Source organism: Pithys albifrons, chromosome 15, assembly GCF_047495875.1.
Source record: "Pithys albifrons albifrons isolate INPA30051 chromosome 15, PitAlb_v1, whole genome shotgun sequence".
Classification (NCBI taxonomy): domain Eukaryota; kingdom Metazoa; phylum Chordata; class Aves; order Passeriformes; family Thamnophilidae; genus Pithys; species Pithys albifrons.
The window spans coordinates 5436583-5458798 of record NC_092472.1 but is presented as its reverse complement, the minus strand read 5'-3'; the positions used below and the strand labels follow the sequence as shown (position 1 = coordinate 5458798).

At 44.8% G+C, this 22216-nt stretch overlaps 1 protein-coding gene across 2 annotated transcripts in view; it reads right to left on the bottom strand.

Moving 5' to 3' along the window:
• SLIT3 (slit guidance ligand 3) overlaps positions 1-22216 on the bottom strand; it is a 495956-nt gene that overhangs the window by 27740 nt on the left and 446000 nt on the right. For both annotated transcript variants that reach the window (XM_071569998.1, XM_071569999.1), the window contains 2 exons: positions 10285-10378; positions 5245-5382 (listed from right to left, as the gene is read on the bottom strand). In XM_071569998.1, coding sequence (XP_071426099.1) covers positions 5245-5382; positions 10285-10378 — 232 coding nt within the window. The remainder of the gene's footprint in view (positions 1-5244; positions 5383-10284; positions 10379-22216) is intronic.

Below are 22216 nucleotides of genomic sequence, written 5' to 3'. Positions count from 1 at the left end.
CCCCACGCCCATCCAGCCCCAGCTCACTGCTCTAAGGGGCATGGGGCTTTGGGGGGAAGGTGTTTTAAGATTTAGTTTTTATTTCTTATTACCCTACTCTGATTAAATTGCCAGTAAGGTTAGTTTCCCCAAATCAGGTTGGTTTTGCCCAAGATGGTAACTGGTGAGTGATCTCTCCCTGCCCTTACCTCACTCCACATTCTTTCATTATATTTTCTCTGCCCTTTGATGGGCACCAGCAGCCAGACAGGGACACTGAGAAACGCTTGTCTTTGCTCAGTCTGATGTGTTTCTCAAAGTAAATTTGTTCTTGGGAACATCTCTTTGTGGACATATCTAAACTATGAATTAGTTACAGATAGACCTTCCCTTCTGGAGAGAAACCCTTTGCTGCAGATCCCCACAGCCCCCCGTTCCTGCAGGGTGAGCACAGCACCTCGGGGGCACAGCACCACTCATGGCTTGGATTCCCCTTTCCAAGTTCCCCTGTACTCTGCCTTGGTGAGGCCACACCTTGAGTGTTGTGTTCAGTTCTGGGCCCCTCAGTTCAGAAAGGATGTTGAGGGGCTGGAGCGAGTCCAGAGAAGAGCAACAAGGCTGGTGAAGGGACTGGAGCACAAGTGCTGTGGGGAGAGGCTGAGGGAGCTGGGGGTGTTTAGCCTGGAGAAGAGGAGGCTCAGAGGTGACCTCAGCACTGTCTAGAACTACCTGAAGGGAAGTTGTGGCCAGGTGGGGGTTGGTCTTTCTCCCAGGCACTCAGCAATAGGACAAGGGGGCACGATGGGCTCAAGCTCTGCCAGGGGAAATTGAAGTTGGAAATCAGAAAAAAATTCTTTCCAGAGACAGTAATCAGGCATTGGAATGGGCTGCCCAGAGAGGGGGTGGATTCACCATCCCTGGAGATTTTTAAACACAGATTGGACGTGGCATTGAGTGCCATGATCTAGTAAATGGACTAGAGTTGGACCAAGGGTTGGACTTGATGATCTTGGAGGTCTTTTCCAACCCAATCGATTCTATGATTCTAGGATTCTAAGAAAACAAGGGAATATTAAAAAAAAAAAAAAGAGAGAAAGAGAGAGGCCATCTCATGAGAAGATGGATACATGGAAAACAATATTTGCCAGTTTAATGGGGTTACTGTGGCAGTTTCCTATCAGTACAACAGCTGGACCCACCACAGCTGGTGAGGTGGGGACACACCAGTGCCAGGTCCCCGCTGCCAGCCAGGCACAGAAGGGGACTGTCTGACCACAGCACATTGCTATTCACAGCCTGGTTTCATTAGGTGTGTGATCTCCTTTTCCAGGACCTGTGGCTGGCAAAACGTCAGGAGAGCCAGCAAAGGAATCAGACTGGGCTCAGCCCCAGACCAGGCTCAGCCCCACAGGTGACTGTCACCCCAGCCTGGGCTCAGCTGTAATTGCTCCCCAGAGGTCATCAGCAGAATAGGGCACTGCTCACCCAGCCTGGGAGCTTGGCTCTTCCTAATGCCCATTGTTTTGTTTAGTCTTCAGCAGCAAGTAGAAAACGGAAGGAAAAATTCAGTGCATGTAATTCTAATTTCATGGAAGTTTAAAAAAATAATAAAAAAATCCATGTGACCCGCAACAGCCTCCACTAACAGAAAGCAAATGTTGGAAGAAGCCAGTGTGTCTCTGCTTGGTGCTGCTCTGAAAGGTTCCCTGAAGCTCCCGATATGGCTCCTGCACACCCTTCCTTGCTTTGAAACCCCTTCAGGTGGTGGCTTTACCAGTGCAGATGTCTTGATACTGGCACCTAGAAATTGTATTAGCAACAGTGTCTGTCAACCCCTTTTTTAATTTTCAAATATTTTTAAAAGCACATACTTAGAAATTATGAATATTACTTATTTCCCCAGCAGTGGAACATGGAGCACAGCCTGGCTTGGCATGGCCTGGCCAAGTCCATTCTGCCTGGTACGATCTCCTTTATTTAAATAATCACTGCTGAGTTTCTTGCAGCAGTCTGTCCCAGTGGAGAAGTCAGAAGCATCTGCACCGTGGAGGAGCAGTGCCTTCATCAGGCTCTGCAGCTTAATGTGCTTCTCCACCAGAGCAGCATTTATCAGGCAACACTACTGTGAGGCTGATTGCTGGAGGGAAACTTTGAGAACCTGGGTTTTACTCAGCAGGAATCACAAATTCTCTAAAATGTTTTCATCTGCAGGGGGTAAACAAATGGTATTTTGTGAAGAAAACACTGGAAACTTTTCAGGATGGAAGTACATTATGAAGGTGCAAGAGGTTGCTGAGTGCTAAGGAAAGGTGCTGTGAGGAGCACAACTACATCTGACCAGTGAATTGGAAAGGGCAGGATGGGAAACAAGTGTGTGCATGTTGCCACTGTTTCTTTTTGGGGCTGCCACCCTGTATGAGGCCATACCTACATTGTTAAGGACTACCCAAGTGCCATTTGTTCAGCCCTGGGAGGATGTAAGTTTTAACATCCTTATTAATATGTGGCTCCAAGTGGCTTTGACATACAGTGTAGTGACAACCATAAAATTGTTATAAGTCTGTACAATTATTCCACCAGCATAAGCTCTGGATAATTGGGAGGGCACTCTGCAAACTCACTTCTGGGAAATGATTCCTGATACTTAGCCAAAAAACTTTATTAATCATCATCTTAGGTCTTCTAGTTACCTTTGCCAGACCACCCCTTATGTTCCCTCCTTTTCATCAACACTTGCAGTCTTCAAACACTTGCAAAGTTATCTCCTTGCCACACATCCCCCTGCCCGAGGCAGCTCTGAGAAAGGAGAGTCTGTAACCCTGAACATCAGAAGGCTGAACTCTGTCAATCACCATATTTGCAATTGTAATCTTAACAGGGAAAAAACCCAAACCTCAGAACCCCCTTCAGAGCAGCAGGCCTTTAAACTACAAAAGGCTGGAGTCATGGGAAGAATAATGAGATCATATTTTGTTAGCAGAATTTTAATCTTGAAATCAAACAAAATCAGGGACTATTCTGCATGGAGAGCACAGAGGCTCCAGCTTGCTGTCTGCCTTGGCACTATGGTAGTGCTCACTGTGAAGTTTTTCTCCTAAAAGGCCCTTATTTCCTTTGCATCTTGCACAGGAAATTCAAGGAGGTGACATGGACTAGTTGGAAAAAAAAGAAAGCAAACAGGAGAACTCAAGTTAGTCCTGGCTGTATTGTTGACAGGCAGCAGGATTACTTTGCTTGCCCATGGCTACCTTGGGCTATGAAGTGCTGTCTAAGCTGGTAGCTGAGTTTTAGAGCTTTGTGTAGAAGGATGTTTCCTTGACATGGAGGACTTCTAGTGAAATAAAACTCCCTCATTTGAGCAAGGCTGGGCTGTTCCAGTTCTGCTCCTGAAGTCCCTGGAGTGAGACCAGTCAAGCTGGGGCACTGCCTAAATTGCCAGTAGAGCTGTTTGGTGTATGGGAAGGGGCCCAGACCAGTCTCCCCACTACTCCTATTGCTCCCCCAGGCTGTGTCACGACTCCAAACATCTCTGCCAAACACTGTGATTCTGCTTTCCCAGAAAAAACTCCTCACGTTCATCACTGCTTAGTACTGACAGGCCTTAAAAATCAGGGGACCTGCAGCAGAAGCCTCTCAGTCACTTCCATCTGATGACAGGCTCAAGTTACCCTTGACTCCAGACGTGTCTTTGCAATCCCATTGCTCAACTCTAACAATTAGATAACACTGAGGATTTACAATCCCACTGTGGGACAGTCACGTTAGTCTTACCAGTCACCAGTCTGCAAGATCCCAAAGGCCATCAAATGGACTGAAGCAGAGAGTGAAACATGGAGAAAGGGTATGAATTTGAAATTCAGAAGATATCTGATACCCTGTAAATAACAAGTCTGATTCAGTGAAACCATGGGCTGACATCATGCTATATATCAATGCCTTTTCAGGGAAGGCTGTCTGCTTTGCAACAAAAATGTGTGTTGAGAGGGGGGAAAAAAACCCCAAACCAGCAAGGATGAAAGCAAGAAGAATGAAAACAGTTGCAGATACAAAGCAGAGAAAATGATTTATAAGTGTTCATGCAATTCCTGCTTTGTCAAGACTGATCTTTTCAGGTACTCCTTCTTTGTCTCATGTGTGTATTTCAAACACAGACAAGGTTTAGCTGGAAGGAAGCCAGTATCCAGCCTGAGGCAATGATTAGTGAATCCATTTGGAGGAGCACACTTATCTTTGACAGACAGAGAGATTTCCAGGAGTCAGATATATTGGCAGCTGTCACAGTGAGAGACTGGAAATTTACAGCCCAAATCATACTGAGCTCATCCACCAACAGACACACGGACACTGCCACAAAATCTTTGGACTTTTGTGTTTTCTTTGCAGCAGTTCTGAGGGTTCATATGTGTAATTGTACTATTCTTTGCTCACTCTGCACACATTGGGTTTATCTCCATATAACTTATTACCTTGTGTGCCAAGTGTGCTACCAGGGATGGCTGGGGCAGGTGGGTAGACTAACACAGCACTGCTCAAAAGGCCAATTGCTGCTTTCCAAGCTGGAATTGCCCCCACCCTGTACCCAGTTAACTCCTTAGAACCTCCTCCAGCACTTGAAGCCCTGAGCCATCCATTCCACTGGAATCACAGACTATTCTGAGTTGGAAGGGACCCACAAGGATCATCGAGTCCAACTGTGAAGTCAATGGCCCACACAGGGGATTGAACCCATGACCTTGGCATTGTTACAACCAAGTTTTAACCAACTGAGCTGATCTCAGGGTCTGATCCATGATCCATGCTGTATATATGTATGGCCAGACTTGTGACAAGATTTGGGAAGGGCTCTCCCCACGTGGGTGAGCCCTTCCAGCCTGTGCAGTGGATGTTTAGGTGAGGCACAGCGTGTGCAGAACTGGCCCCACCATTTAAGTCCTGAGGTCCATCTGCCATGGCTGAGTGAGCTTGGACAGTGACAGTGAAGTCCTCAGGACTGTCACAGCACCCGGTACTGACCGGGGCTGACCCTGCTGAGCATCCGAGATGTGACGGGATGGGATGGCAGGGAGGCTTGAACTGCCAGGCGGCGGTCCCTACTGAGACTGGAACTCAGGACCTTGGGATTCAGAGTCCAGAGTGCTCTCCATTACACCACGGGACCTCCCCTCCATGGTGCAACCAGTGGCTGGTTAGCCCCGAGGATGGAAGCACTCCAAGAAGACGCCCCACGCTCCAGCAGACGCTCCGGGAGGAGCTGCCCCTCCGTACCTGAAGCCCTGCGGACAGACGCAGGTGTAGCCATTGACAGCATCCACACACACGGCCCCGTGGCGGCACTTGTGCCCTACGCAGTCGTCGTCATCGATCTCGCAGTGCTTGCCGCTGTATCCAGGCAAGCACTCGCATCTGAAAGGCAACAAGATCGCTGTTAATGGCTTGTTTCCACACTCACAGCAACAGCAGCACCCGCAGGCAGCCCAGCACCAAGCTGATGGGAGGTGGAGAGGTGTTAGCAATTATTCCTGGCAGCATCAAGCACGATTCCTGCCATCAGAAACGCCCAGGTCCCATCGTGGCTGCTGCACTTGAGGTTCTGCAATCTGCTGAAATTCAAGTTGAGCAAAACAACACCATATTAGAGCTTTCCCCAGCCAAGTCTGTGGAGAAGGGTGATCACGCAGTTATCTCCCAGTTACGCAGAAGATGACAACATCTTCCCTAACCTTACAGACTTGAAGGGCAACATTCTGAAAGGGCTGTGGCTCTGATGCCCCAGACTATGGTTTTGCCAATGCTGAGTGCCAGAGGTTGGCCCTGTGCAGCTACACAGAACACAGGAAGGTCACAGGCCACACAACTGAGCACACTGAAAGAAAAATACCATTGTTTTTGAGACCACCACCTGTTTGCCATTCATTTGCAAGGCAAAATGCTGCTGGTAACTATGGAAAGTTGTCTTTGTAGCCTGTCTTTTCCCATGGTGACACCTGGGCAAAGCCTGCACCTGCTGCTGGGGGTTGACACAATTCATAGGAGCATCATACTGGGATGTACCCAAGACTGCAGACATTGGGCTTTGGTTCTGTTTTATACAATTCTCCAGTTTGCTGTACAAAGGCTGCATCAGCATTTCTATTAATAAGTCTTGCAGAAGTTTATAACCTGACAATAGAAAAAAATTACATCCCAGGGTCTCTGACTTGGATCAGATCTTTTGGGATTGCTTAAGTAGCCTTTTTTTAAATCTGTACTGTAGACAATGTTTAGTCATGAACACTCTTTAGTCCATAAAACATGTTTTACTCCTCCCAGTTGGATGTTGTTGCACATCTGGAAAACAAAAGGCATCCCACTTCAACCAAAACAAGGGAAGAGCTCCAGTTAACTTCAGCAATAAAAGAGAGGTCTGTGCTCTTGCTACAGCCCTGTGGTTGGACCCAGCGTGCCTGCCACCGAGAGCTGGAAGAGGAGAGACATTATAAAGTCAAGGCAGGCAGCATCAGGAGAGAAACTACTGCTCCATCAGCCTATTCAGCTGGCCTCCTCCTCCTCCCTGCCAGCAGCCTGCTGGGGTAAGTGCAGGAGGAAACACCTTGTGCAAAACTCCTTCAGAGGAGCTGGACGCATGGAAGTGATGAGGAAAAGTATTTCCACTATGCAGGCAGCAGTCACTGTGCTGACTTTGGTTCCAAGGGACAGTGTGTGGCTCCTGGACATTCCTCAGCTCACCAGGACAGAGAGTGTGTGGCTCCTGGACACTCCCCAGCTCACCAGGGCAAGGCAGTGAGTTGGGTGGCACTTGCCAGAGTGCAGCAGCATGTCCTGTGTGTGCCAATGGCCAAGGGAGCAGCCACTAAAACAGGAGAGCAAAGCCTGTTGACCTGTGGCTGTCAGGGTGGATAAGGCTGGGTAGATCCATACACTTCTTGCCTCCACCCTCCCTGCACAAGAGGCCCCTCTACAGCCACAGGAGAGTTGCTGTCCCAGCTCTCCATGTCTGAAATGTTTTTTTTACACCTTGGTGGCTCAGGGAATTCTGTGATTAACATAATGGAGAAGAAAAAGACAGAGCAAAAAGCAAAAGGTGTTCTTTCCCCAAACCCTAAGAAGTGGGCAGCATTTTCTGGCAGCATTGCAGTCACACCTGTGAGGAAGCAATGTCAATCAAAAGATTTTGTGGGGAGAATTGGCAGCATTTAATCCTGTTGCTTTTTATTGATCCCTGCAGTCCTAATATAAAGTGATGTAATAATGAACGATGTGCAGTTCCTTATTCAGGGCTGCCATGCATCAATTTTATGATGTGTATTGGCTATCTCAGTAATGACAGAACCACCACTTTTCTCTGCAGGGCTGCATTAAATCAGCATTTTAAGCTGTCAGGTAATAATTCCAAGCTTTAGAATAATAAAGTATATTTATACCATGCTCCAACGTCAATACAGTGAATGGAAAAACATGCTCTTTTTCTGAAGTTATTTTTTTGGAAGTAATTTCATTGTGTTAAATGGTATTTTTTGGTTGATTTTTGTTTTGTTTTGTTTTCTGGCATACAGAAAGCTACTCTTCTTCTATAGTAACAGCACAATAAAGATGTGGAGGCTGGAAGGGAGAAAAGCCACCTGCAATTTTACCTCAGAAAGCAAAGATCTCTGTGCAGCCAAAGACACACTGAAATAGTCCAGTTTGCTTCCAAGCTTGGCTTTCCCTTTAGAAACATGGAATTCTTTTTGAATCAGTCTTCTCTGAGCTCCTGGTGTGTCACATCTAGGCTGAAGCTACCAAAAAATCCCTGCCTGGAGTACAGCAGGTGAGAAATTCAGCCCCAGGAGTTCCTCACCCAGACTCCTCCTAGAAACCCCAGTTCTCCCCCACCAGGGAAGGATGGCATGGTAGCTCCATCCTTATCCCACACAGTGCCAGCAAGGGACTAGGCATCAGTCAGTAAAAGTCTGATGCAGTACAGAAGATGACAAAGAAACTTTCATATTCAAATCCTGGTAAGAGGGTAATTTATGTGATTGGCTCAGTTATCTCCTTTCCCAGTGACCATCTGACACCACTACAGTTGAATTCTTGTTTTCTGTTACAGCCTTGTAGTGATGGCAACATTCCCAGTATCAGAGAGAGCCTAAAAACACTTCCAGTGGTATTTAAAATGTTGGCCTATCCAAGGGCATTTGCATCTGCGTGCACTCAATGTCTGTTGTATTAAAGCTGTGAATCATGGCTCCTGTTGCAGGGCCAGAATGGAATTTCCCTCCTCACATCAATAAATAACTTGGCTTCCTACTTTTTTCCTGGGTTTGTCATTTTTTCTTCCCTCTGCAGAGTTGCAGATTGACTAGAGCTGAGGGCAGGACAGACAGACTGACTGGTGTCCTTGCTGCTGTGATATCCCTCACTGGTGTGTTCTACTCACGTGCCCAGGGCACAAACAGCTCAGGAACAAACCTGAATCCTACCAATAATATTCCCTGCCCCTGGAGGCAGACAGAGGAGTGGTACATGACCTTGCCTGCAGCAATCCCCTGCACCATGACATGCTAAATGTCTGGAACATGCCAGGTCAGGAGATCAGGCTGCTCAAGGGATCAGCCACAGCACAGGACTGGAGGCTGCTGCTTTCACTGAGCCCCAGCAGCATCCACACCTCTCTGCAAAACTGCTGAGGGCCCTCAGCTCATTTCTGAATGGTTTGGTGCCACATAAGTATGAAAAAAACATTCCAGGCTGGGCAGGCTCCTTCACCTCTCAAGTCTGGCTGCTAGAAAGCAAAATGGGAGGAGAGGAGTAAAGACATCATGGATTTTTCTGTAGCATTCTGTGAATAGTGGGAGGAATAGCATAACAAACAGTAGTAGAAAAATATTTGTAGACAGGCTTCCCTCAAGGGTTAATGACCCCACTGTGAAGAACACTTTTCTAGCAAGCATGTGAGAAAAAGTGTCTTATTTACTGAAATTAATCAGGTGGCAGGTATGAAAATGCTTTCAGCAAGGGTAAAACCATTCAGGGCCACAGCTGTCTCCACCCCTTCATACACTTAGCAACAGAAGGCAATTTGAGTAACAAGCCTTCACATCATAATATGATGCAGCTACTGAATTAATCAAATGATGGATTAACTAGGAATGAAACCCAGAAAGAATATCAGGGACTATTTATGTACCAGCACACACCTCCTTATCCAGTCCCTGTACATCACTGCAGGAACCATCCTAATCGTTTAACAGCTTCATCTTCATCAAGATTTGGAACATTTCTGTCAGGAGGCTTTTCACCTAAAAGAAAGGCCTGACTGTCTAGCACAGATTCAGCTGCCCTTGAGATGGCCATCATGTCTAAAACTGTGGTTTATTTCCTTTTAGCTCTCCTGAAATGTCCTGGGTGTCAGTTTACACCATTCTGACACGCAGGTTGCTCCATGGGACACAGACTGACCCCAACTGCAAGTTATCAAGAAAACTAAAGAGTGCAGCATCCCTTTCCTGGGATATACTGTGTGTGCCCCACAAACCCCAGGAGGGAGCACCCAGGACTGAACTGTGCCTGTGAAAACAACCTCAGGGGAAGGTGCAGAATGCAGGTCATGCTGCACTAAATTCTCTTGGATTTGTCTCCCCTTCTTACTTTGATTCAAAGATCTTTTCCTGACAAACTTTCCACAAAGGTTGACTTTTCAACTGGCTGTCTCTATTTGCTAAATTACCCTGAAATTCCTTCTTTGCACAAGTGATGAACATTGATACTATGCACCTCTCAAAAACTCCCCAACCCTCCAGATGTTTTACTGCCATTTAAAACATGAGGCTTTTTCCCCCCTGTGAAACAGTCAGTGTCATTCCCAATAGGCAAATGCAAACACAGACTTCACCAAATCCCAGATGAGCCAAGGAAAAGGTGGATCCTGAGTGAGAGCCATCCAGCTCTGGATCTGTTAAGGCTCCTCTTATGCTGCTTGTGTTAATAAAGGCTCTAAGGAACACATAAGGAAACTGTCCTTGGTTTCTGATGCAGGTTAAGAAATTTTGAAGTGACTATTCCATAAGTTCTTCCTTTGCCATGCTCTTTCCCAGAAAAATTTCTCTTCCCTGAGGGTGCATCCATTATTTTCAAGTAAACCACAGAATACTAAAAAAGTGTGAACGGATGCATTAAAGTTAGAATGTGACATGGCATGAAGTATATATAGTCCTGCATTATTTGTGATAATTTGTGATTTTTGCACCAAACTCATTGCCAGTCCAACCCCAGTGAAGCCAATGGATGGGCCTGCCCAGTGTGCAGAGACCAACACATGCTTACCTGGTTCCTTTGTCAAGGGGGAGACATTTGGACTCGTGTTGGCAGGGATTGAGCTCCGGAACACAGTGGTTAATGACCTCATCACACAGTTCACCTGAGGCAGAAGGAAAAGCAATAAAGCTGTAACACAGCTTGGACAATGCTGAACATCCATGATATCCAGGGATGGCCAATCTCCCTAAGTGGAGACAGCTCAGTAGTTCAGCAGGAAGTGACAACGTAACTTGTTGAGACTTCATTAAAATGGGCTCCTTTGACCTCCAGTGACCACAGGGTTTCTATCACATGGATTTGAAAGGCTGGTATAAAAAGTACTGACATGTAAACTCCACTTGGAGACAGACGAGGGATCAAACGGGCAGCTCCTGACCCAGAACCTCTTATTTCAAAGTAAGAAAGTGACACAAAAGTGAAGTTGCTCATTAGACTGTAAGATTTTCACACGGACACATATTTTAGCCATGGTTAATACTCTGCCAAAGAAGCTGATTGGACATCATTCTGGAAAAGAAAAACAACCCACAAAGCCTCCCCCCCAAACCTCTGTGACTCTCCATAATAAGAACCAGCTTTAGGACTGCATGTAATTATAAAACATTCACTATTTATAAGAGAAGTACTCGCTCTATTGTGCTCACAGGAGATGATGCCTTTTCAGAAAAAGAAAATCCATCACATGTAAGCTCAGCTCAGCTGTTTCTAGGTATGGGGTGTAACATGCCATGAACCTCCCAGGATTTGTATAAATTTTAATAATTAATAGCTGCAGAATGTTCAAACCCAGATAGTTTATTTAAATACAATCCTTCTCTGAGTCCTAAATTATTAGGTCACACTTCAGTACCCCAGGATCTGAGATCCAGCCAAAGACCACAGAAATCTCTGCCTTCCCCGGAATCCAGCAGAAACCTACCCCACACCTCCCAGAGCCTTGCAGGAAAAGCAAAGGTCAGGTAATCTCAACATGGAAACCCTCAAAGGCTGCAGTCCCAAAGTCCCCTGTGCAGCTCCATCAGAAGAGCACATCTGCAGGGTTTCAGGGTTAGACATATTTTCTGTGCCTATACACAGTACATACCCTCATATAAGCAGCCAGGCCATGTGCATAGTGTGGGAAAATGGATAACGTGGGAGGCACTGGTGGGCTGGCAAAGTTCTGGCAGCTCCACCTGCCTTGGAAGAAACTCAAAAATCCTTACATTTCTCTACGCTCTAGTGGCTACAGAGAAACACTTGAAAACACAAGCCAAGCAAACCACAAAGGTCAAAATTCAGATGGAAAATGCAAATAAGAACCATCCTTCTTTTATCAGTTTTGTGATCTGGCAGGGGTGTCTGAGAGCACAATTTTGAGGATCACTGGTGGGGATAGGTATGGTCTAAGTTGTTACCTCCCCCAGGTGCTAATGCTCCAACAGGTTATTTCTCCCACATGTCCAGTTTCCCTACAGTACAAGCTACATTGCTTTTGATAAAACTCTTCATATTAGAAGTATAATATGTGCTTGCAAAAAGTACTCAACTGTTTTTGTGTCTTTCAAACATGGAATATCTATGATCTCTGCTTTGGAGAGCTGTCAGGCATGAATGAGAAAATAGAACAAGACTACAAGCCATGAGAGGGGGCACTACCAGCACAAACCCTGTGCTCATGTGCCATACACACCCTCATGACTCATTGATGGGCTGCACTTGGCAATACTGGAGAGTTTATTCTTTATAGTATCATTTATAAGACATCCAATTCCATCTGGAGTCAAGGAATCCCAGGAAGTCACCACTGGGAAACGCTACCAAGTCTTTTTACAGGCCTGGACAAATGTAATGAATGTACCCAGCTCAGGAAGGGGGACATGCCAGTGACACTGAACACTGCAAATCCATGGGAAGCAGGGAAACAGAACATTCACTGGCTCTGAGGTTTGCCACTGCTCTTTATTACTCCTCAAAAGCAGCTGGAGATGTTCAAGTCTTACAGTGATGGACCCGTCTGGCACTGGGGACAGTATTAACACATCCTTGAGGTGGCAGAACTGGAGATAGGGCTGTTTGCTGCAACCCCCAAATCCACAGCCCACCGACCCTCCCAAATGCTAACAAGGAACAGGACTCTCTTAGCCTTTGGGCAGACCTGAAGATGAGCAGGTCAGACCTTGCTACAACTGTTGGACAACTGCCAGTTTGTCATCTCAGTATCTCCCGTGTCCCTTGGGTGCTACGAATCTGATGTGAAAATAAACATGAAAAAAAGTAACTGGCTGGTGACATTAAAAGAACTCAATGAGCTGGAGCTGGAATGTTTTTAAAAGACCATTTAATAACTGAATACAGTGTGGATAATGCCTTCAACTATGCTCTCACTAAAAAAGGTCAATACAGACTTTTGAAGTTTCTTTTTTTTGTTTTGTTTTGAAGAAAAGGAAATAGGCATTAAAAAATACGAACAGTTTCAAAACTCTCAAAGGAAATCATAATTCTTCTTAAAGTATTCTTCTGAACAGTCTTGACAAGTGCTTAGAGATCCAGTAAAAATCTCCCCAAATGTCAAATATTATGACTCATTGTGTCATTCTAAAGACACCACTATCAAAATGTAGGAGAATTCTAGGCTAGGTACCAAACACAGCATCCAAAGAAATGATATTTTTCATGCAGAACTTGGAACATTAAGGGATCCTTCCTGTTATTTTTCCCATGTATCACTCGTTTAGGAGTTCACTTGGGAACGCCTTGCAACCAGAGCAGCCTCATCTCAGGAAGAGAATACTTCTAGGTCATTATTTCAGGCCCCACCAGTGTTCAGTAGATACTGCAGAAAGCATGCCAGGGAAATAAAACACTTTCTGAAAATAAAAGCCCAAGGCACCAGCTACAGAAAGTCTTTCTAGTGTTTTATTCCCTCAGAAAATATCTGGGCCAAAAAATCTGCCCTCAGACCTGAGAGTGCAACATTCATTGGTGGCTTTAATGGCAGTATCAGAGGAAAAATGTACTCCTCTGTGTTTTGGGGTGACATGGGGCTGCTATCAAAATGTAGGAGAATTCTAGGCTAGGTACCAAACACAGCATCCAAAGAAATGATATTTTTCATGCAGAACTTGGAACATTAAGGGATCCTTCCTGTTATTTTTCCCATGTATCACTCGTTTAGGAGTTCACTTGGGAACGCCTTGCAACCAGAGCAGCCTCATCTCAGGAAGAGAATACTTCTAGGTCATTATTTCAGGCCCCACCAGTGTTCAGTAGATACTGCAGAAAGCATGCCAGGGAAATAAAACACTTTCTGAAAATAAAAGCCCAAGGCACCAGCTACAGAAAGTCTTTCTAGTGTTTTATTCCCTCAGAAAATATCTGGGCCAAAAAATCTGCCCTCAGACCTGAGAGTGCAACATTCATTGGTGGCTTTAATGGCAGTATCAGAGGAAAAATGTACTCCTCTGTGTTTTGGGGTGACATGGGGCTGCTTTCTGAGCAGCACTGAAAGCTCTGGGCCAAGTTTCTCCCTGGCTGTGTGAGCTCAACACAAACAGGACATTCAGCCCAGCCCAGCTCTTACCAGCACTGGTTCTCTAGATGGAAGAGATTTGATCACGCTAAAACAAGAGAAAACTTCAGTGTAGTGCAGAAAACAATCCAAACTCCCCCTTTTCCTCTCTCCTCCACATTCTCAAATCAGAGCTCGGGGTACACTCGTGTTTCTGAAGTGCTCATATAAAATGGACAGGGAAACAACAGCTATATTTCTTTTCTAATCTGTTAAGCACCTTTTTTATCCCAAATAACAAAGGAAGCAGTCTGATCTACCATAAAATATTGAAACTTTCAGGTTGGAACCAATTTACACTGACAGGTGGAACACTAACAGGTGGATCTCCCATTGCTGCTGACTCATGCATTAAAAAAAAAGAGGAAAAAAGTATCCCTAACCAACAGCAAAGGTATTGTGCCCTTTTGACACTACCCCCCTTGTCCCCTTCACCAGCACTGCTTGTTGTCTTAAAAAAACGCAGCAAAACTCTTTTGTTTTTGCCTCATGCAACATTTTCCTGGTCTTATTTTTCAGCAAAATCATGAATTTCATGGGGCTTTCCAGAGGGCTCAGTGCTTATGAAGAGCTGCCAAGAAACAAGCTTAGGCTTTTCTGTAGCCCTCCCCACGTCTCAGAACGAAGCCAAAACAACAATAGAGCAATAAAGAGGACTTTTACACACAGTTTAATAATCATCTTTCTTTTTTCCATTCTGTGCTGTCATGAGAGCTATTTATTTCATGCCCTATTAGACTTCTAAAACCCGGATCCAAGTTACACTATTTCTCCTTAATCAGTAAAAGAGAAACTGGATGCAGTAAAAGTATTTTACTTATTTATCTGTAAGTAAAACTGCAGTTCTGAAAAGACAATCCAGAGCACCAATTTGCAACCAATGAGTTCAATGATTTTCCTTTTGTTCCACATATCAGTTGGGTGATACTTTATTCTCTCATTCAGAATGTTCATGAAATAATTGATAAAGCAACATAGAAAATATTTCTGTCCTTAATGCTGGAGAAGTTTTAGCAGGGCCTGGAAGACTAAAGGCAAAAGTACCATCAAGAATTTCACAGCATTACTTGAGAAAAGGAACGTGCTTGCAGTGAAGAAAGGATGGAGAAAGCCTGGCCTGTATCCACAGAGAAAATACTTCCAGGCTGGACAGGGTGAGCAGTTAAATAGTGTTGCAATGGTTGAACTTTGCCAGGTAAGTCAGAATGGAACTGTTCTCTTTACTCCTAATAAAAAATACTGTGCTGTTTTTCTCATAAGAGATTACTCATTTTATATCTAATGATTTGTACCGGAAGAAATGTTTTCTGTGTCTTGTTTTCCCCTTCTCTCTTTTCAGTCATTAAAAAGAAGTAAGGGCCAAATTTCAACACACTGAACCTAAAAATGGTAGGGTGGGACAGACATAGGATGTTCCTCCAAGAAAGTAATTCAGTAAGGAATGTCACTGGTGTTTGATGATACTGATTTGAGGCTCATCTTAGAAAATAAAAAATATTAAAAAAAAGGAATTTTTTACTTTCAAGCTGTTTCAACTTGCAATGAAGAAATGAGAAACACTGTGAAAATCCTTCAGGAGCAAATGCTGCCATGTCAGACACCAAAATGTAAAGGAAAATACAAATACCTGGAATGCACTACAACAGAATTCTTTCTGCAGAATTACTCTTGCTTGATGAACACTGCCCACAATACTAAGTAGGCAAAGAACTAAGACTTACTTTATGCTTTCCCCCACTGTATTAATTCTTAAAAGCTCCAGAGTTTTCACTTACCAGGTTTTGACCTGATAAGTGGGAACCTGAAGTTGGATTCCATGTCAAGATTTCCACACAGGCTTGTTTTTCCAAACCAAGGAGCATTTTTCTCTAATCTTGAGGTTTAACAAAAGGATAATGGATAAAACAAGATCTGGGTATGGAAATAATGATCCTTTCACTATTCTGGAATCTTGAAGAAGAAATGTCTTCTGGTTCTATGCACTGCCAAAACATGAAAAACCATATTCAACAGCCCAAATGCCACACAATACAGTCTGTGAAACATTAACTGAACAACAAAATTTCCAGTGCTCCTACACAGTGGTGACCTGCCTGTAGCATTATCTCTCAGAGCCACTGTGGCTGCTACAGATCCTGATTTTGCTGCACTCCCTACATTTTGGAGCTGTATTTCTTTACAGAGATGTTTTCCACTTTGTCTGGAATCTGGTAGGGACTGATTCAGTTATTCACATTCACACCTGAGATGCCACATATTATCTGAGATGTCCTTTCAGAGCAGGCAGAGAGGACACTGGACACACTGTAGAGACATGTAATGTCAACAGGGGGATGGGGAATGGGGGTTGTGATCTGTTCAAAATACTTTGACTCTGCCACTCCCTTCCTCCTCATGCTGTTTCCCTGCTCCAGCTTGGGCTAAACCCCATGGGACAATCCTTCATGACCTTCTCCAACACAGGCCCTTCCCTAAGGCTTCAAGAACTACGCCAACGTGGTTCCTTCCATGGGATGCAGTTCTTCAGGAACAGACTGAAGGGACACAGTCCCTGCCAGAAAACCTGCCACTGCCTGTGCTCCTCCTCTACATGGGCTCCAGCTCCTGCCAGGAGCCTCCTCCCTGTGTGGGCTCTCCATGGGCTGCAGCCTCTTTGAGGGTACCTGTCCCTGCTCTGGCAGGGGCTCCTCCACAGGCTGCAGTCTGACCATCTGCTATGGTGTGGTCCTCCATGGGCTGCAAGGACACTGCCTGCCTCACTGTGCTCTCCTCCATGGGCTGCAGGGGCACTGCCTGCCTCACTGTGGTCTTCTCCATGGGCTGCAGGGGCACTGCCTGCCTCACTGTGCTCTCCTCCATGGGCTGCAAGGGCACTGCCTGCCTCACTGTGGTCTGCTCCATGGGCTGCAGGGGCACTGCCTGCCTCACTGTGCTCTCCTCCATGGGCTGCAGGGGCACTGCCTGCCTCACTGTGGTCTCCTCCATGGGCTGCAGGGACACTGCCTGCCTCACTGTGGTCTCCTCCATGGGCTGCAGGGGAATTCATGCTCCAGCACCTGGAGAACCTCTTCCCTCCTCTTTGTCACTGCCCTTGGTGTTTGCATAGTTGCTTCTCTCCCGTTTTTTCATCAGCATTGTTGATGGGCTCAGCTTTGGGCAGTGGCAGGTCTGACAGGGGAGCAGCTCCTGATCTCTTCTCACAGAAGCCACCCCTAGAGCTTCCCTCTTCCACTGCCACCAAAACCTTGGCTCGTGAACCCAACATGGTCTCCGAACCAAGGGAGGTCTCTGAAGAACACTTCATATGCAGACAGATTTGCCTGTGCTGTTCTTCTTCACAGCCTGGATTGAATGAATCCCACATCCCATTTGAGGATGATTTCACTCCACCCATCCTTTAGGACAGCAGTAGCTGACATTCCACTTCCTTATAGATATACTGTCTTCTGATGAACAAAGAGAAATTCTCTGGTGTATCTTATTGCACAAACATGACACATTACATTTTACAGATGGGAATTTGACCAGAGGAAATCCTGGAGCTGGAGCACTCCAACATAACAGGACACCCACACTGAGACTGAAGACAGGCTGCAGCAGTGCCAGTTACTGTGCTATTTCCTCCTTTAGTCCCAGTACGATGAGATAGGAGAGTCCAATCTGATAGCAATGACATGTGGTTCTCTCTTGAAAAAACAGGGCTGGAAATGGGCTTAGGCTCTGGAACAAACCCAGAAATGTCCAACCATTCCAGCACTTCTCATTCCTAGTTACACAATTGGGAAATGTGGGTACCTTTTAATGTTTTGCACAGAAAGTAAACACAGTTCATATTTGGCAAGTTACTAAAACTGAGAAACATCCATGTAAGGCAGACTCCTTCAAATAAAAGGAAGAAAATACACCAAACTCTGACCACAATTTTCACTGTTTGTCTCGGGGAAATCGTAGCTAAAGTTCCAAAATTTAAAAGAAGCTGATAGTTAAGTCTTTGTTTAAGCCTTCAGTGTTTATTAGGCTGTTCATACCCTGTGGGGCCACAAGGCTGAACCACACTACCTCAAACCTTCCTGTTCCTGTATCAAATATTTAGTTAGAGACTCACAGGGGAGGGGGAAAAGCAGCTCCAGTGTCACAATCCACCTCAGCCCCGTCCAGAGTCACGTGTGCCTGTCTTGGGGATGTGTCACATCATGTCACAGTGCTCAGAGGTGGAGAGCTCCAGCACAGGCTCAGCCAGCAGCCACCACACAGCAGCTTCCTGCAGGGTTGTTGGCTGCTCTGGGGGCTTGGCTCTGGCCAGGCAGCGTTACCACAATGGGATAAACCAGGGAAAGGGCCCAGAATCACTAACAGGGAATTGTGCTCTGGCTAAAAGTAGCATAGCTGCAAAAACCTCACATACCATCTACCACAGGACACCACAAGGTCCCCTAAGGTAAAATAGATCTTAGCCTTCTCTTCCAGAAACATCAAACCAAAAATAGTTTCTGGCTTTTTTTCTTTTGATTATTTATTTTGAGATATATAACTTTTCCTGTGACACGAACTGCTTGCAGCTTTTTCCCAGGGAAACAAACTATTTTAAAACACTTGCTCCCCTCCTTTCTCTGCCATGGGTTCCTGTGTATTTTAGAAAAGTCCTATTTTAAGTAGTAGAAGCCACTACTTATTATTTAAGTTTCAGAACAAAGAGGTGTGGGTATTTGTTGAGGATTTTTAGGATCCTTAGCAAGTAGGATTGCATTTCCTGGGGTGGTTTTGTGTGTGTGTGTGCAAGTGCTACATATTTCTGCATGTGGCTGAAATCAGATAGGAGGAAGGAAAAGTCCCAGCAAAACCCAAATAAACTACCAGGTAAAGCATAAAACCATTCAAAGCACACCAAACATGTTTGGTGAAGCCCATTTGTTCCTTTACATGTTTTTGGACCTCTCTTCATGCAGAAGCCCAGAGGACAGTGAGGCTGAGGAGAGGATCTCTTTGAGGTATGAGATTCTGTCTTTGAATTTAGGTCTCTGAGCAAAACAGTGATGGCTCTCAAGAAGGTCTATGCCAGTAGTGAGTAGGGAAAGGAGTGGAAGGGAAGAGCTCTGTGAATTTTGTCCTGCATTCTAAGCCAGGAACAGAGCAGAATGCTTGTATTGATAGCTGGAGATATGCCATGCTAAAGCCAAAAGGGCAGAAATTAGAAAAATACAAAAAAGAAAAGAACTGGGGTGGCTGATCTAATTCACAGCTTTCTCTTTTGATGTTCCTATATATGTTTCTTTTTTTTTTTAATAGGAGGAAAGCTACAGAGCTGTAAGGAGAAGCTGTAACCCACCAAGGGTCCACCCAGGTTGTAAACCAGCCCTACACTGCCCAGAGTTGGCTGAATTTTGGGTACATGATTATTCTGGAGGAAATACATGTTTCCTCCAGAAAATAAATACATTTATTTTCTGGAGGAAATAAGTTATAATTGAGCCTCAGGATTAAAATAACCAGTTGGGAAGAGTAAAAATAAGACATTAGCTGACAATAAAATCCATCAGGACTTTGCTACACACCATGAGTGCTGGTTTGGTTATGGAAATACAGGCAACAAACACTGAAAATATTGACTTTAAGAATAGTGAGGAAACCTGGTGGTGTAGGTACAGGCTTGGATGTTTTTATGATATTCAGCTCTCTGCCTCCCCTCCTCTCAGTTTTGTCTTCTTTAACTTGCAACTACTACTTCATAAAATCCATTTGTATTTCCACATTTTTTCCAAGTTAGTAGATGGAAAAGAACTAGGAAGGAGGTTATTGTGTGAGTGTGGGTTGCTTTTTGGTGTGGGTTTTTCTTTTTTTAAATGAAAGTGAAATGGGGCTGCAGTGTGGGAAATTCTCTCCCCAGCAGTCACTTCACAAATTTGCCATTTTTCATCTACTTTGAGCAGGGGAAAGACTGTCAAAGAATTTTAAAGGAAAACACTGCAAAACGTTATTAATTGAAGAAAGATTTTTGGCCTCCATTATTCAAACCAATGAAAGCAAAATTCATGCATCATAATTTGGGATATTGTTCCCAAAAAAGGCTATAGCAAACAAAACTAGACAGACAGAACATAGAGCAGGAAAATACTAAGGTATGGAAAAAACCAAAGCCTGGATACTGTGACTCCATCAACAGTCAGAATTTTCAACATGTACATTTTTAATTTGCATGTCATTTAGGAACATAAGATTTACTATCTTGACTCAACTAAACCAAGGGGGACCTTAACTATTCCTTACAGAACAACACACATACACGCTCTTGGATCTCTTCTTCCCTGTGCTCAGACAATTTTTTGTGTAACAACATGCATTTGTTCCATACATGCAGCACTTACTGAAGTGTCACTGGAGTCCCACCAGGGCTGTGGCATCCAGGCCCACAGGAGGGATGAGGGGTCAGAGCACCTGCTTGGCAGAGCTGCCAGGGCCTGCCTGCCTCTCCAGCTGAGAAAAGCAGGACTCTGCAATAACTGAGCTGGGCACACCAGCCTGCACATTCCTGCAAACATCCCAGATGGTCAGCACAGAAACAGCTCCAGTGTAAGACACACCACTCTCGAGTTACCCTGGGGTTCACCTACAGCATCTGCTGAGAAATCCCACTTGGAGCTAGAACCAACAACTCTTGCATAATTACACTGATAAAAATATATGATCTGGATTTGTTTAGCTAGAAACCCCAGTCAGTGAACCTTTCAAAGAAATTTCTGTTCTCCATGCAAGTGTTGGTGTGAAAAAAACAACAAACTTGCTTTGTCTATCTGCTCCTTGTTAACAACAGATCTAAGTATAAATGGGCACAAAGGGATGTTACCAGCATTTTGTGTCCTTCTAGATACACCCAGCCTATGGATGTCTTTGCCCTCTTAGGCAAAGTCCCATTTTGGGAGCTCATTTTTCCCCAGGCTGCTTCACAGGAAAGCTGCTTCCCTGGACAGCACCCTCTGCCATCCGCTCACTGTTCATCCAAACAGAGATCACATCCACACACTGGCCATGCTGGAGCACACACAGTTTGATAACACAATGTTTGGCACAGTCAGCACCTGAGAGGGGGGCAGGGACCTCAGGGCACAGTTCTGTGCACAGAATAACTATTCCTGACCCTTTGAGTGACTTGCTTTCTCTCTGAACTGTTAACCTTCTCTATTTCTAGACTCCTATGTAATATTGAAGTAATCTGCACCTACTTCTTTTTTTTTTTACAGATACTGCCATAGTAGATTCAGATATTCCTTCAGTATAGAAAGGTTTATCGAAAGAGAATATGCACAGAGATGCCCTGGATGTCACAGGACATTTCAGTCAATCTCTTTGGTCAAAAGACCCTTCTCTTTCCAGGTCAGGCACACAGACCCTTCCAAAGTGTGTGTTCATGACTTGCCTCTGTGCTTCCATGGCATGTCCTCAGCTGCTGCTCAGAGAACTGGGCCACTGCACATGATGTCCAGTTTCTTATGTTTGGATTCAACATTTAGAGGGCCCTTAAAACCATAGCTCACGTTTGCTTGGCTTGTATGTACTTTTGCTTGGCTGCTGGCTCCAGTTCTTGCAGCCATTTTATGCTGCTCCCTCCCTCTGTGCTCCCAGCCCAGGCAGCTGCACTGCAGCCAGTCCTTCCAGGTGATTGATCAGGTTTGAGGAAATATCCCCCTCCAAAATGGAGGTCAAGGCAATTCTTGTACCACAGTTCACTGAACTCTTCCTATTTTAAGCAACATGAACCACTGTAACCCTTCAGATTCTAATTTAAGCAACACCCCTATTTTTGCAAGTCTTTTCACTTACAATCCTTATATTTTCCAGAACTGTTTCCTTCTTCCCTTCAAAATTCATTTTGTTTCAGTTGTAATCAAACTTATTGCCTGCACTGTGATAGCAAATGCTTACTGTGTGGCGTGGACAGTTGTGTGTGATCCCCCATGGCAAGATGGGGCTGGTATTTCACAAACTCCTGCTAATAAGGCACAGCACAGGCAACACTGAGGTAGAAAAAAACAATCCAAAAACCAGCTGGAAGTTGATTAAGAATATTTCAAAACTGATTCTGAAGTATCACGAGTTCTCTGGCCCTTATCCAGATGAGCATTTGAGGAACAATCTAATTCTTTCCTACCTTTTTTTGTCTGAAAGAAAAATAATTCTGCAATAATCCTGTGAAAAGGAAAGCATATTTGCATATATGCTGGATTCAGTTCCTTACTAGATATGTCTTCTCTTGTCTAGGAAAATATATTTCCTCTTGTAGGTGTAAAGACTCTGCCTCTTTGTATTGAGTTCTGTTTGAAACCACCCAAGAGTAGCTGACACAAATAGTGCCCAAGTAAGCACAATGGGCTCAACATACTACAAGCAAAACTC